We start from the raw sequence: 14776 nt of genomic DNA, 5'->3' as shown, positions 1-14776 counted from the left end.
CATTAACAGTAGAAGTTACATCAACATTGTCCAATAAAGTGTCAATTTCACTCCAGAAATAGACCTCACTGGAGATAAAATAGTGATGTCATACAAGTCCAGGTGAAATTAAAAATGTTTTAAAGAACTCAAATTCTGAGAGGAAAGAATGATTATTCGTGACGCTACATGGAAATCTCTGTTTCAACTAAAGATCTATGCAAAGAGTAAAATAACTCAGACTTTGGAAGTTGAAGAGACATTGGAGCATCAGACTGACTACAAAGTTGATAGCAGTTGGAAACAAATTAAAGTTGTCTGAACTATATCTTAGGCAGATCCTAAGTAAGAAATGTCAAAGCAGATAACAACAGCACTCAAAACTGATTTGTGAAACGTGGAAAACAGTAGTTTAGAACCAAATACTCGGCTGTAACTAATAATGGTACAAGGGAAGTTTGAGAAAGGATTTGTTTCCTTGAACATCAGTTAAAACTTCAGACTGATAAAGCTTTGCTTTTGTGAGGGGTAGGCTTGGAGAAACTTGGTTCTGTGTGGGAAAACAAAAACAAAAGAATTTGAAAGCATTTGTGAACTGACTGAAGAAGAGTATTTTTTTTTGACTTGATCATTAATGTGACTTTAACAGGGTTCTCAAAGCAAGTTTGGAGGCAATGTTAAACTTACATCTCTTGGAGAAAACCACTGAAAGATTACATTCTCGGAACAAACTTCTGAAAGTTCAACTTCAGTGCTGTAATTTCTATTCTTGGAGCATTACACTCTCTGAAATCTCACAGTTAAGTATTTTGGGAAGAAAGGACTATCGCATAGATCACAAAGCATATTATATTTTAATGATGTGAAAAATACCGACACTTTATTTGTAGATTTTTTATTCAGTAAGTATCCCTCCTTTGAGTGTTTAAATCTGTATTCGCCAAACAGCCAGCAGATGTCCTCCATGTATCTAACTGTTAAACGTGTTGAGTTTAACTATTCACAAGGAATCTCAAATGTACAGGAAAAATAGTACTCTGACCAATCAACTGGATTTGATGATCAATATGTTTTAGGTCAGTAGACAAAATAAATATTTCTCTAATCAATGAAACCATCCTGTGATGTGAAACATTAAGTTTTCTAAGTTGATTTGACCAATTTATTCAAGTAAAAAGGCTACAAAGATTCTGTGGTAACATATGACAAACTCAAAAAGGACTATTAAGATGCTACTGCCCAACAGAAAAGTAATAAAAGGTTTCAGACAATGAGACATACGTATTACTGTAAAAATCTAGTTATAGACAATTAACACTGAATAAAATCCAAAGACACCATTTTAGCCAATAGAACTACAGCATAAGATTTTGCATTTTTTAACAAACATAATCATATGTAAATAAATTAAATAAAACTACCAGTATTAACTTAAAATGTGGTTCACATCTAAGTAAGTACTTCTCCAAGAATTATCACTTAAGATATTCCTATTAAAATTTTTGCTTGTGTGCTGACTAAAATATATGCCAAGTTCATTAGAGATTTTTCTTCAGTTAATCTCAGAAAGCAAACTTTCAGTTTCCTTCTCTTAACTATGGATATCTCAGTCTCATATTCTGGTTACTTATTTGCTTCCAAGCTAATTCATGTCACAGGATTCTGTGCGGGGCCACTGTCAGTTCTTCCACGAGTTTCAAACCAGGCATCTTTCAAGTTTCTGTCTCCTCACAAAATCTAAACTGAAATTAAGCCTTACTAAATTCCAGATGATGAATGATGACTTTTTTGTTTGCTCCGTACATACCAAATTAACTGGCTATGTCCTGATGAACTCTGAAGCACAAGGTCAAAACGACAACTAATTCTCTCAATGACTCCCGGTCAAACTGCAATTAGAGAACACTAGCTAGGCTCCACCCATCTCCAGGTCAAAGTTGCCTGCTCTAGCACATGCTCAAACTGATATTTCAATTAATCATCTTTCATTAACAATTCATTTTTGGAAATAAATGGGTTTTACAACCTTTCAGAGTTTGCTGAATGTTTTTAAACTTAGCTTTACCTCTCAAAACAAAATCTCTCTCTGGACCAACATTACTGCAAAAAACGCAGATATCAGTTCTCCAGTTCCCCAGCTACACAAGTATCTGCTATTTTATGATCTTGCCTTTCTAATTACTAAGCTCTTAAGTCAATATGACCCCAATCTTTCAACTGTAATAGTCACCTAGCTTGCTCTAATTGCATTTATCCAATTTTATACAGTTAAACTTTAATTCCTTAAACTAAAAATTATATTTTAAGACACATGTTTGCACAACGTTCAGCACTACTTGCAGTTCCTTGGATACGGAACCAGTCCATGTCCATATGCAACATGACATGGTCAAAATACCAGCATGGGTTGATAAATGGCAAGTAACATTTGCCATCACACAGGTCTAGGCAATAACTATCTCAATCAAAAGAAAATCTAACCATGTTCCCTTGTTATTCAATGACGTTACCAATGCAAAATCCTTCATTATCAACATCCTGGAAATTATTGTTGACCAGAAACTGAACTGGACCAGACATATAAATACTATGGCTACAAGAACAAGCCAGAGTCAGAGTGAATTTTGTGAGAGTAACTCACCTTCTGCATCTTCAGTGCCAACAAGAACAGCCATTTTGATTGGCACAAAACCACCATCTTCAGTATTCATTCTCTTCACCGTTGATAGACAATGGTGGTAGGACGTACCATCTTCAAAATGAACTGCAATAATGCTCAAAGGCTCCTTCAACAGTATCTTCCAAAGTTCATGGACTCTACCATTTAAGAGGAGATAGGCAGTAGATGCATGGGAGCACTACCACTTGTAGGTTGCATTCTGAGCCACATACCTATCCTGACTTGGAACTATGTCACCGTTCCTTCATCATCACTTGATGAAAATTCTGGAACTTCTGTCCTAACAATACTTTGGTTGTTCCTACAGTTCACAGACTTCAGTAGTTCAAGAACACTGTTCACTATCACCTTCTGAAGGGCAATTAGAATTTGGAAATAAATTCTCACCAGCTGGCGTTAACTGGATAAGGTAGCAGGGTGCGTGTGGGTAGGATGCTCTCCAAGAGTCAGTGTGGACTGAATGGGCCAAAAGGCCTGCTTCTATACAGTAGGGATTCTAGGATTCTATGATGATTCAAATGATAGGGAAGGAAGAAAGGCAGGCTATTGACCAGAAACTGAACTAGGCCATCTTTATAGATACTGTAGCTACAAGAAGTTAGGAATGCTGCCCTCCCAACTCCCCAGATCCTTGTAGATACAAGGCATAGATCAGGAGTGTGATAGAATACTCTCCACTTGCCTGTGTGGGTGCAGCTCCAAAGACACACAAAAAACTCAATTCCATCCAGAAAAAGCAGCCTACTTAATTGGTATCCACCAGCTTCAACATTCACTCCCTTCATTATTGATTTAAAGTGACAGCACTGCATACTATCTCAAGATAGACAATCACACACTAACTGAGGGTCCTTCAGCAGGCCCCTTCAAAACCATCAACTCCATTCTTAGAAGGATACAGGCAGTTGATGCATGGGAACAATGCCACCCACAAATTCCCCACAAAGCCACACAGCATCCTGACTTTGAACCACATCGGCTTTCCTTTGCTGTCACTGGGTCAAAACCCTGGAACATTCTTCCTACAGCATCGTGTAAGTGTACTTTCCCTACAAGGACTGCAGCAGTTCAAGAAGATGGCTCACAACCTGCTTCCCAAGAGCAATTAGAAATGAACAATTAGAAATGGACTAGCCAACTGTGCCTCCATCCTATGAATTAATACAGGATAAAACATTGAAACAACATAATGGCATTAGATAAAATGAATATAACTGACAGAAGTATAACATAAAACCTAACTGTGTCGAAATTAAGGATACAACAGAATCAATCACGTTACCAGTCACAAATTAGCTGGATGCATAAAGAGGCAGAGAAAAACATTGCAAACAAATATTTGAAATTAACAAACTATATAGAAAAATAAACATGAGATTTTACCTACCAAATACACAGGAAGGAAAAGATAGTAAAAGGGATTCAGAGAATTGCGATTTCACAATGTGTATAGGATTATTTTCCAATGCAGCAAGTAAAAAGCCTGACAAAACAGAGAACACAATTGCAACCGATAATGGGAATAAACAAGAACAGATATAAATGTGTAGGGAAATAATAATGACCTTAACCAAAACAAAATTTATGATAAAGATTGAAAAGGACATAATTATGAAGAAGACTAAAATAATACATTGCTAAAAAGATTCATTTTAAGTAATGAGAATGAAACTTGGGAAGAAAAAACTGTACTGGGAAGCAAAGAAACAGAACAACTGTAGAAATATTTCAAAACAATTATCTTTTGAGTGTAGGAGAAATATATTCCACTAAATAGCAAAATTAAACTAGTCACTAATGACACACCACAGACACACAAAGAAATAAGGACAAAATTGAAATTAAAGAGAAAGACTGACAAAAAATATTCAGAAATTGCAGGCTGAGAAAAGAAAAATTTAAAAATTAATGCAGAAACCAGTACAAGACTACAATATTAACTTGTCATGAAATATAAAAGGAAATGGCAAAGTATCTTACAATCAGGTGAAAAATACAGAAAATTCAGAGTAATGAAAGGCCAGGAAGGAATATTCATGATAAGTTCACAGTTATTGACAGCGAAATGTATTCACACAAATTAAAGAAGTTAGGAGTACTTCTACGTTTTAAAAGCCAGGTAAAATAAGATCAATTAGCTTAGCATTGGTGGTGGGAAAATTGCTGGATTCCTTATTCAAAAATATGGTAGCAAGACATCTTGAAGTGAACATACAATAAATAGATCATCATGAATTTCAACAGTATTGCAATCTTTTATCAATCTTGTTGATTTCTTTGAAGATATTATAGACAAAGGTTGATATGATACATTGATGTCTAAAAGGTCTTTGTTAAACAGTCTCATGATGAAGATTAGAACATATGTTGTCATGGAGCAATTAGAATAGAATTCGTGGGCTGCAAATCAGTAAAGTGAATAAAAGTTAAGTATAGTTACTTAGATTGGCAAAAGATAGAAAATGATATTCCACAACAATCAGGCCTGGGGACATCTGTTTTCACCACATTTTAAAAATTCACTTATGCGATGGAGGCAGTGCTGGCTGACCAGCATTTATGCCAACCCTTGGATACCCTTGAAAAGGAGGTTAGCTAACTTCTTGAATCACTGCCGTCCACCTGCTGTGGGTTGACCCACAATGCCAGTCGGGAGGGAATTCCAGGACATTGACCAGCGACAGTGAATGAACAGTGATATATTTCCAAATCAGAATGGTGTATTGCTTGGAAGGGAACTTGTTTGAGGATCATTGGTGAATTTCTAAAGCGGATTTTGTGGACAGTATGCACTGCAGCTACTGAGTGTCATTGGTGGAGGGAATGAATGCTTGTGGAGGTGGTGCCAGTCAAGCAGGCTGCTTTGTCCTGGAGGGTATCAAGCTTCTTGAGTGCTGTTGGAGCTGCACCCATCCAGGGAAGTATTCCATCATACTCCTGACTTGTGCCTTGCAGATACTGGGCAGGCTTTGGGGAGTCAGGAACTGAGTTACTTGCTCTAGTATTCCTAGCCTCTGACTTGCTCTTGTAAGCATTATGTTGATGTGACAAGTCCAGTCAGTTTCTCGTCAATGATAACCCCCACGATGTTGATAGTGGGGGATTCAGCAATGATAACACCATTGAATGTCAAGGAGCAGTGGTTAGATTGTCATTTATTGGTGAGGGTCATAACCTGGCATTTTTGTGCAATGAATATTACTTGTCACTTTTCAACCCAACCCTGGATGTTGTCCATATTTTGTTGCATTTGAACATGGACTGCTTCAGTATCTTGAGGAGTTGCCAATGGTGCTGAACATTGTTCAAACATCCCCACTTCTGACCTTATGATGGAGGGATGTTAATGATGAAGCAGCTGAAGATGGTTGGGACAAGGACACTACCCTGAGGAATTCCTGCAGAGATGTGCTGGAGCTGAGATCACTGACTTCCAACAACCAAGACTATCTTCCTACGTGTCAGGTATGACTCCAACCAGCGGAGAGTTTTTTTCCCTCATACTCATTGATTCCAGTTTTGCTCAGGCTCCTTGATGTCACACTTGGTTGAACGCAGCTTTGATGTCAGAGTTGTCACTTTCACCTCACCTCTGGAATTCCTCTCTTCTGTCCATGTTTGAACCAAGGCAGTAATGAGGGCAGGAGCTGAGTGGCCGTGACGGAACCCAAACTGGGTGACACTAAGCAGGTGGTGCTTGATAGCAGTATTGATAACATCTTCCATCATTTTACTGATGATTGAGAGTAGACTGGTGGGGCAGTAATTGCCTGGGCTGGATTTGTCCTGCTTTTTATGTACAGGACATACGTAAGCAATTTTCCACATTGCCTGGTGGATGCCAGTGTTGTAACTGTACTGGAAGAGATTGGCTAGGGGAGCGGCATGTTCTGGTTCACGTCTTCAGTGCTATTACCAGAATGTTGTCGGGGCCCATTGCATTTTCAATATCCAGTCCCTCCAACTGTCCCTTGATATCATGTGAAGTGAATTAAATTGGCTGAAGACTGGTATCTGTAATGCCAGGGACGACTGGAGGAGGTCAAGTTGGATCATCCACTCAGCACTTCCAGCTAAAGATTGCTGCAAAAGCTTCAGCCTTATCTTTTGCACTGATGTGCCAGGCTCTCCTATCATTGAGGATGGGGATATTTGTGGAGTGTCCTCTACCAGTGAGTTGTTTAATTGTCCATCACCATTCACAACTTGATGTGGCAAAACTGCAGAGCTTAAATCTGATCTGCTGGTCATGAGTTCACTTAGCTCTGTCTATCACTTGCTGCTAATGCTGTTGGCATACAAATAGTTCTGTTTGGAAGCTTCACCAGGTTGACACCTCATCTTCAGGTATGGCTGGTGCTGCTTCTGGCATGCCTTCCTGGACTCTCCATTGAACCAGGATTATCAGAGTTGATTCCCTGGCTTCATGGTAGTGGTTGAGTGGGGAAATATATACCAGGCCATGAGGTTGCAGATTTGTTGGAATACAACTCTGCTGCTGTTAGTGGTCCACAATGCCTCATGGATACCCAGTCTTGAGTAGCTCAAAATGTTTGAAGTCTGTCCCATTTAGCACTGTGATAGTGCCACACAACATGATGGAGGTTATTCTCAATGTGAAAGCAGGACTTTGTATGCACAAGGACTACGCAGTGGTCACTCTTACCAATACAAGGTTAAAAACAATGACTGCAGATGCTGGAAACCAGATTCTGTATTAGTGGTGCTGGAAGAGCACAGCAGTTCAGGCAGCATCTGAGGAGCAGTAAAATCGACATTTCGGGCAAAAGCCCTTCATCAGGAATAATGCATCTGCAGCTGGCAGATTAATAAGGATGAGGTCAAACTTGTTCTTCCTTCTTGTTAGTTCCCTCACCACCTGCTGCAGACCCAGTATAGCAGCTATGTCCTTTAGGACCCAAACAGCTTGATCAGTGTGCTGCTGCCAAGCCATTCTTGGTAATATATAAATATAAATGAATATAATCTCCTCAATATATAAACTCACATAATAATTGAATTCACCTAAAAGTGGCTTTTTTTGGGGAATTAAAGCATAACAATTTCAAAACCAAAGTTTAATCCTGGGGAAGAGATATGTTTAGGTTGTAATGTTGTAATATGGAAAACAGTAGTTATGTGGGCTGAAAAAGTATAGAGTTTCTGAAGTTATAAAATAAATAAATATTATTTAACTAATGTGGATTATTTTGTGCTGTTGGTTCTTGCTTCATTCTCCTGTGATAGTCTTTTTTGGATTTCACTTCCACCTAAATCAAGTATATAATTTGGCCTCTTGAAAAACATAGCCCTCTAAAATAATAAAATGTGGAATTGGAAGTTGAAATCTTAAATTTGCAGATGACCCCAAATTGGGAGTTTGCAAGAAGGTGGAGGCTGTAAATAATATAGGAGGTCAGTGACCATTGGGAAATATATTAATAAACACAGAAATGCTGAGAAAATTGAATTAAGGATCAGCATAACCTTGTTACATGTCAGAGGAGGTTTTCAGAGCCAAATAATACACTAATGCACTAGAAAATATCAGCACTTTCTGTTTTCATTTCAACTTCAATACTGTAATGGTAATTATCAGGTGGCACATTTTATTATGAAGAATAGATAGGCCAAATATACCTTGCAAAATTCATACCTAAATGGGATGGAGGAATAGATGTATCTAAGTACACAAAACACTTAAAGTAGCAGAGTATGTTCATTAGACCTTAGCAAATCATTAGGATTTATTTCCTGGGAGGATAGAATTGAAAATCAGAGAAGTTAAGTTAATGTGCAAATTTTTCACGATCACAAGGAGTACTACGAATAATTCTGATCACTATATGATTAAAGGGATATCAAACAACTGGAGAATATGAGATAAAGGCATACTAGGATGGTACCAGAACTGAGAAGTTATACCTAACAGAAAAAAAGGCTGAATAATCACCCGGCACAGGCCCTTTTTAAACCCTGAATTTGCTTAGCAGGGTAGACACTGTGTATAGACTCATCTAGGTTCTATGAATAGCCCTCTGAAATAGCCAAGAAGAGGGTTTAAGCTGAAACATTGGTTTAGTTTGTTTCATTCTCACCTTGGTTAAAGAGTTGAAGCCACTGGTTGGCGATTCTATCTCTTGGCCCAGAGTAAGAAAATTAGGGCCAGACCATTCAGAACAGATGTTAGGACGCACTTCTACACAAAAGGATGGTAGATGTTTCAAACCCCCTTCCATAAATGGCAGTGGGTGCAGGATCAGTTGTTAATTTTAAATGTGAGATGAACAAATTGTTATTAAGCAAAGTTACTAAGGGATGAGTCAAAGGCAGGACAATGGAGTTAAGTCACAGATCAGCCATAAGCTCAATGAATGGTGGCACAGGCTCGAGCAGCTCAATGGCCTACTCCTATTCCTACATTCCATCTTGTTCCTCACAAACATCAGCAATTTTATAGTACTCCAAACAACATCGTGGATTTGTCTGATCACAGCGACAGTCAGAAGGAATCAATCAACAACTAATCAATCTAACAACAAACACTAACTAATGTGTTTGTGGGGGTGGGGGGCTCCTGCTCCTGAATTTACGTACATGATGATTAATGACAAGCCTCAGACCGAGAGACGAGTTCCTAAACAGTAACAAACTCGTGTTATTTGCTGACTAACGCCACGATCTGTTAACTGCTCTCTGCCTGCACTCCCACCCTCGCGAAGATGGCATCACCCGCACCTGAAGTTTACACACCCTCCACCATTTCCCAACCTCTAAGGTCATGGCTGTGTGAAGGAGGCACCCTCCGTCCGAATTCAGCGCAGCCAGACTTTCACACATGTTGGCGCTACACCCCCCTTCACCTCAAATATTGCCGCCTTTCTCGAAGCCGTCGGACTTTGTAATATTTCTTCTGTCTCCAGAGTTTCCGACCACCTTCCCGTTTGATTTCTACCCACCCATTCCCACTGGCTGGATGAAAGCTATTTTATTCCCAGGACGTAAAAAGAAGCCAAAAGAAAGTATGAATTGTTTACAACCTAACAAATTAAAAGTTAGCCAGTGGTCATAATTGGCGATGATGCACTTGTGACAGCTGCTGGAGAATGGAAACAATTCCCTTCCAAACATAAACACGTTTAAGATGAACAGACATTTAAAGTGCATGCAAAGCAGCGCTTTTGTTATATTCTTGCGGAAGTGTGTGCGCGGACAGGCAGGGAGGACAAGAAGTGCTGTGCTCCGAGCAATGTTGAGTTGTGCACTGCCCACGGTCGGTGAAACAATAATATATTTCAAAAAAAAGCTGGGGCTGCTGCTGCTGCCGCCGGTATAAAACGCGGTGCGCTGCTGCTGCGTTGTTTGCAGACGGTCGAGCGGCCGCGAGCGAGCAGCAGCTCCCAGGCAGCAGCTCCCGGGCAGGTGGGCGGGCCGAAGTGGGAGAGCGCGGCGCTGATTGCCGGAGAGCTCGGTGATTGACAGCGGGCAGAGGAGGGGCCAGCCAGTGAGGAGGGCGCCAGTGGCGGGCACGCTTCAGTTGCCTGTGATCTCTCTGCCATCAATAATTTACACAGGGACTAGGCGCAGCGCTATGTATTCATTTGTGCGTGTTCTTGTCAGGGCCCCTTCTTACACTTCAGGGGTCATTTAACTCCAGCTATAAACGAAGAAAGCGGAGAGGGAGAGGCAAGCTGGAAGAAGGTGAGCTCTTCAGAAAAATAATAAAGCAACGTTTTAAAACAAAAACCAAACACGCACACACAAAGGAGAGGGAATAAATCAGAGAAACTCTCCAGGAGAAGCGAGGAAAAGCTGGATTCGATCAGGAGATAAGGAGCAAGCAGCACCTTGTGGAAGTCGGCGGTCGCTCGTCATGTTGGAGTTGCTGTTCGGTTTGGTTTGCTTTGCGGGACTCGTGTGCGGACAGAATGAGACAGAGCCCATCGTCCTGGAGGGCAAGTGCCTGGTGGTTTGTGACTCGAATCCCACCTCGGATCCTACGGGGACTGCGCTCGGGATTTCTGTGCGATCCGGCAGCGCCAAGGTGGCTTTCTCAGTGATCAGGAGCACCAACCACGAGCCCTCAGAGATGAGCAACAGGACCATGATCATCTACTTTGACAATGTAAGTGGACGATGGACGGACGCTGCTTTGGGAAGGACCGCTGTTATTTTTGATTGACGGAAGGGATAGAATGTTTAACCGTGCCTCTAGTACGAGCTGCTGTGTCCCCCAAGGTCAGTTCTTAGGCACTGTAGCTGCTTGACCACATCCAGGTTCAGAACTCTGCGCCTGGTGTAGGATAGAGTGAGGGATGAGAAGTCAGAGTTGGAGGAAAGTTGCGGGACACGTTTTCATATTGTATGGCAGGGTCAGCGGGTTGGGAAAATGCGAACGAAATGATACGTCGTGGGTTGTGGGGGGAGGTGGTGGGAACCAAATTTTTTTTATTAATTATCTCGAAAAGTCGGCCAAGACGATGAAGCGAGTTCAGGGACAGGGACTGGTTTCTCCGAGGGAGACACACATAGCCAGAGAAGCACTGAGGGAGAAACGGGAATGCAGCGCACTTAAATGAAAGCAGAAATTACAACAAAATGTCTTTACAAAATAAAACAGAAGTTGTTGGTGTAGATTGAATTTAACTATTCGATATCTGAGAGATTTGACGACGCTATTCTTTACAACCTTTGCAATTCTGTAATCTAAGAGCTGTGTCGCATTCTCCCTGTATTCCCGCTACTCTTAAACATTCCGGTTTGTTTTAGGTGTTTGACTAAACCGCCCAGGTTTGCTGACACAGGTTCTGTCTGATTTCAGATACTAGTGAATGTGGGTTCTAATTTTGACTCGGAGAGAAGCACCTTCATAGCGCCGCGGAAAGGAATTTACAGTTTTAACTTCCACGTGGTAAAGGTGTATAACCGGCAAACGATCCAGGTTAGTAGATGTTACCACAGTTTATCGAATGCGTTCACCTCTCTGCTGCTTTCAGTCTTTTGCTCTCCAGAATGTGAGAGTTGCGTGAAAACTATTCAGCCATTCCCTCCTCGTGTCATCCTTGAATCCTTATAGGAGCCCAAACGCTTTCTGGAACTTGAAATGGCGAGCAAAATGATGACATTAACTGAAACTTATATGATCTCCAGAGAAAGGCCTGGAGGAGCATGAGTTGAGGAATGTAGACATTTTTAAAGCATTCAGTGTTTGTCCATATGTGACCCTAATGAAGTTGCCGATTTCACATTACTTGGAAACAGACCTTAAAAGCCTTGGAAGTGAGAGGCTAATTAAAGGTCGGATATAGTTGTCAGCAATACAAACGACGGGCAGCAAATAACAACCAGCTCCGAGCGAGGGCCAAGTGATGATTAATTCATTAATTACTGGGTCAGTTTTTTTTTACTCTGAGAATGGAGGAAGAAAATATCAAATAAATTACTTCCCGGTTCTGAGTGATAATAATGGAAGGGATCTCAGGAGGAGGTTGAATGAGGTTCCCTTATCCTCCTTAACTCCTGAGGGCAGGACTCCGCCTCCTGTTCCCCCTCAATGTTTCATACTTTACAGTATTACCTCCCTGTTTGAGTTACTGGGTCAAAAAAAACCACAATGAAACTATCACAGCAAGACCTGCAATTATGCCTTCAAAATTACAAATACATAAAAATCGTTTCCAAATTGTACTTGACTGTGTAAAATATTGGAATTGGTTGGCGAACTATTTCCGTTCTCTAATGTTTGGTTCCATCTCTCACTCCAGGCTAATGATTGCTCAATATTGGCTTTTTAATCAGTTCTCCATGTAGTACCCACTCACACCGTCCCAGAATAGCCAGGGGGCTGAAAGGATGACATTGGGGGAAGCATAGGATGAAAACAAAGTTTTTGTTTTAATTCAAAGAAAATGTACATATGGATTCTTTCTGTATTTAAAATATTCGAGTTATTTTACCAGCAAGAAAAATCGAATTAATTTTTCCGTCAATGACAATGTGTAATTGACGTTTATTTTCACGTAAGTAAATATCGACCACCCATGGTCGCTATTGGATGATACGTGCATTATATCTGGCAAATTATAGACTGAAAAAATACAGTTGCGAAATGCATTTATTCGCTCAGTTTTGAGGTATGTTTGCATGCCATTATTTGTCTTAAATACACTGCTGTTAATGCATTGTAACTTACCATGTTCACCATTATCAGCAATATGCTCTATGTAACATTTGAGTAAAATAAAATTGAATGACTGTTTAGAATATAGTCGGTGACAAGTCAGAACACCTACCTTCAGTTCCTATGAAATAAGAAGTGCCGAAACACGGGAGAGGTCAATGTGCAATGAACAATTCTCTTATTTTTGTTTAAGAGCATTTCATTAAAATGCTGTACATGGCATTTTTTTTCATAAAACGGGTTTAGTTTTGAGAAATAAAGAAAACCTGTCTGTAGTGGATAAGTAGAATAGAGACAGAACGTTATGGCAGGACAGGGGAGGTGCAGCTCCAGTTCCAGGAGGTTAATATTGAGCTTCTCATATCTGAGGAAAGGTAACAACTAAACAGTGAGGTTGTGGAGCCCTTTTGGATAAACAGTCTTGGTTTATCTGGTCTTGAACTTACTTAGGCAAACCATCTAACATTATTAATGACATATTTTATGATGAATTTTCAGATAACCTTTGCAATAGAGTCACGTTTAAAGATCATCTCACTTAAGCTATAGTCAATGTTGATGTCGCCAACAGAAAATGACGGTATTGCTTTAACATGATTATTTCTCTACAGGTGAGCCTGATGCTGAATGGATGGCCGTTGATTTCAGCCTTTGCAGGAGATCAGGATGTGACAAGAGAGGCTGCCAGCAATGGAGTGTTAACCCAGATGGAAAAGGGAGACCGAGCCTACCTTAAACTAGAACGCGGAAATCTAATGGGAGGGTGGAAATACTCAACTTTCTCCGGATTCCTGGTGTTTCCGCTTTAAGTGAAAACAACATTGTTTTTCCTGAACCCTATACTGTCACAGGAGGGTTGACAACTTTTTATTTCCCAAACAGCGCAAGTGCGTCCCAGAGCTAGACAGAAAAATTAAAGGGACTGTATCCCATTTGGTAGTCTATTTCTCAGCACTAATTCAATGCATTTCAACCTTGCCACTCATTCAGAATATAGCACAAATTTAATGTACGAATTAGATCGACGGTCACCTTTGTTATTAATTTAATTAAGTGAACAGTTACCACTATAGAATAAATTGGCTGTTTTTCGTTTCAGAAACGGAAGGTTTTTTTTTAAGAAAGTACAACTCCGTAACTTAATATTCACGACATTAGTGTTACAGCCCGGATAGGCTGCCAAATCGGGAATACTGTCTGATATGTTTGTCAGGGACAGGTCTGTTAGGCCTGATTGCCAAAACGATACTATCTCTTCAAAAGTGTATGAAAGCAGAACAAATGCTTACCTATGCCTGTATATGTCTGCTATGCGGAATTTTAGAGACGGTTGCAGCCCCAAACGCAGCATATATTATATTTCTTTATTCGCCTTTGTATTTCTACACCCTATAGATACAGTATTGTCAATTCCGTCGCAGAAGGTTAACTGTCTATATAACCAAGCATAAACCTTATAACGGAATTCTGGTAATTTCCACCTAGCCAAACAAGGGCGGTTAGTTGTGTTTCAGTATTTCAGTGTATTCTGGGTTTATTCTGTGGAGGCTGCTATGCGTTCTGATGCATTTCTGTCGTTTTTGTTCCAGTATAATGTGGCCATATTGAACGGCAGAAATATTATGAAAAGTTTATCACTGTAATATATGTGTGAATATTTATAAAATTGAATTTTGCTTTATTTCAATAAATTTTAAATGTAACTTTTATTTTTGTTAACCAGAAATCATGGTTGGTATGCATATTTTATTCTGTTGATTATAACTGGGAATTCACACTGAAACAAGCCACAAAGGGAGATGCGTACCGGCAGATTGTTCTAAAATATCAGGACAACAGTTAGTCATTGCCAAAATCCCTTTAGGAATTCGGTTTGATAGATAGAAGAAAACAGACACGCAGACCAAAATTAGTTCCGTACAAGCTGTGAAGATATT

The 14776-nt window shown here is 40.0% G+C and overlaps 1 protein-coding gene across 1 annotated transcript; it reads left to right on the top strand.

Annotated features, from left to right (window-relative positions):
- The first annotated feature begins 10113 nt into the window (after positions 1 to 10113).
- cbln1 (cerebellin 1 precursor) lies at positions 10114 to 14485 on the top strand. Its single transcript, XM_060837702.1, has 3 exons — positions 10114 to 10784; positions 11481 to 11600; positions 13451 to 14485. Exons 1-3 carry the CDS (start codon positions 10533 to 10535, stop codon positions 13646 to 13648), a joined length of 570 nt encoding a protein of 189 aa, XP_060693685.1. The 5' UTR covers positions 10114 to 10532; the 3' UTR covers positions 13649 to 14485.
- Positions 14486 to 14776: the final 291 nt, after the last annotated feature.

This window comes from Hemiscyllium ocellatum, chromosome 17 (assembly GCF_020745735.1).
Source record: "Hemiscyllium ocellatum isolate sHemOce1 chromosome 17, sHemOce1.pat.X.cur, whole genome shotgun sequence".
Lineage (NCBI taxonomy): Eukaryota > Metazoa > Chordata > Chondrichthyes > Orectolobiformes > Hemiscylliidae > Hemiscyllium > Hemiscyllium ocellatum.
Note: the sequence above shows the minus strand (reverse complement) of the source record. Positions and strands in the feature narration are given on the sequence as shown.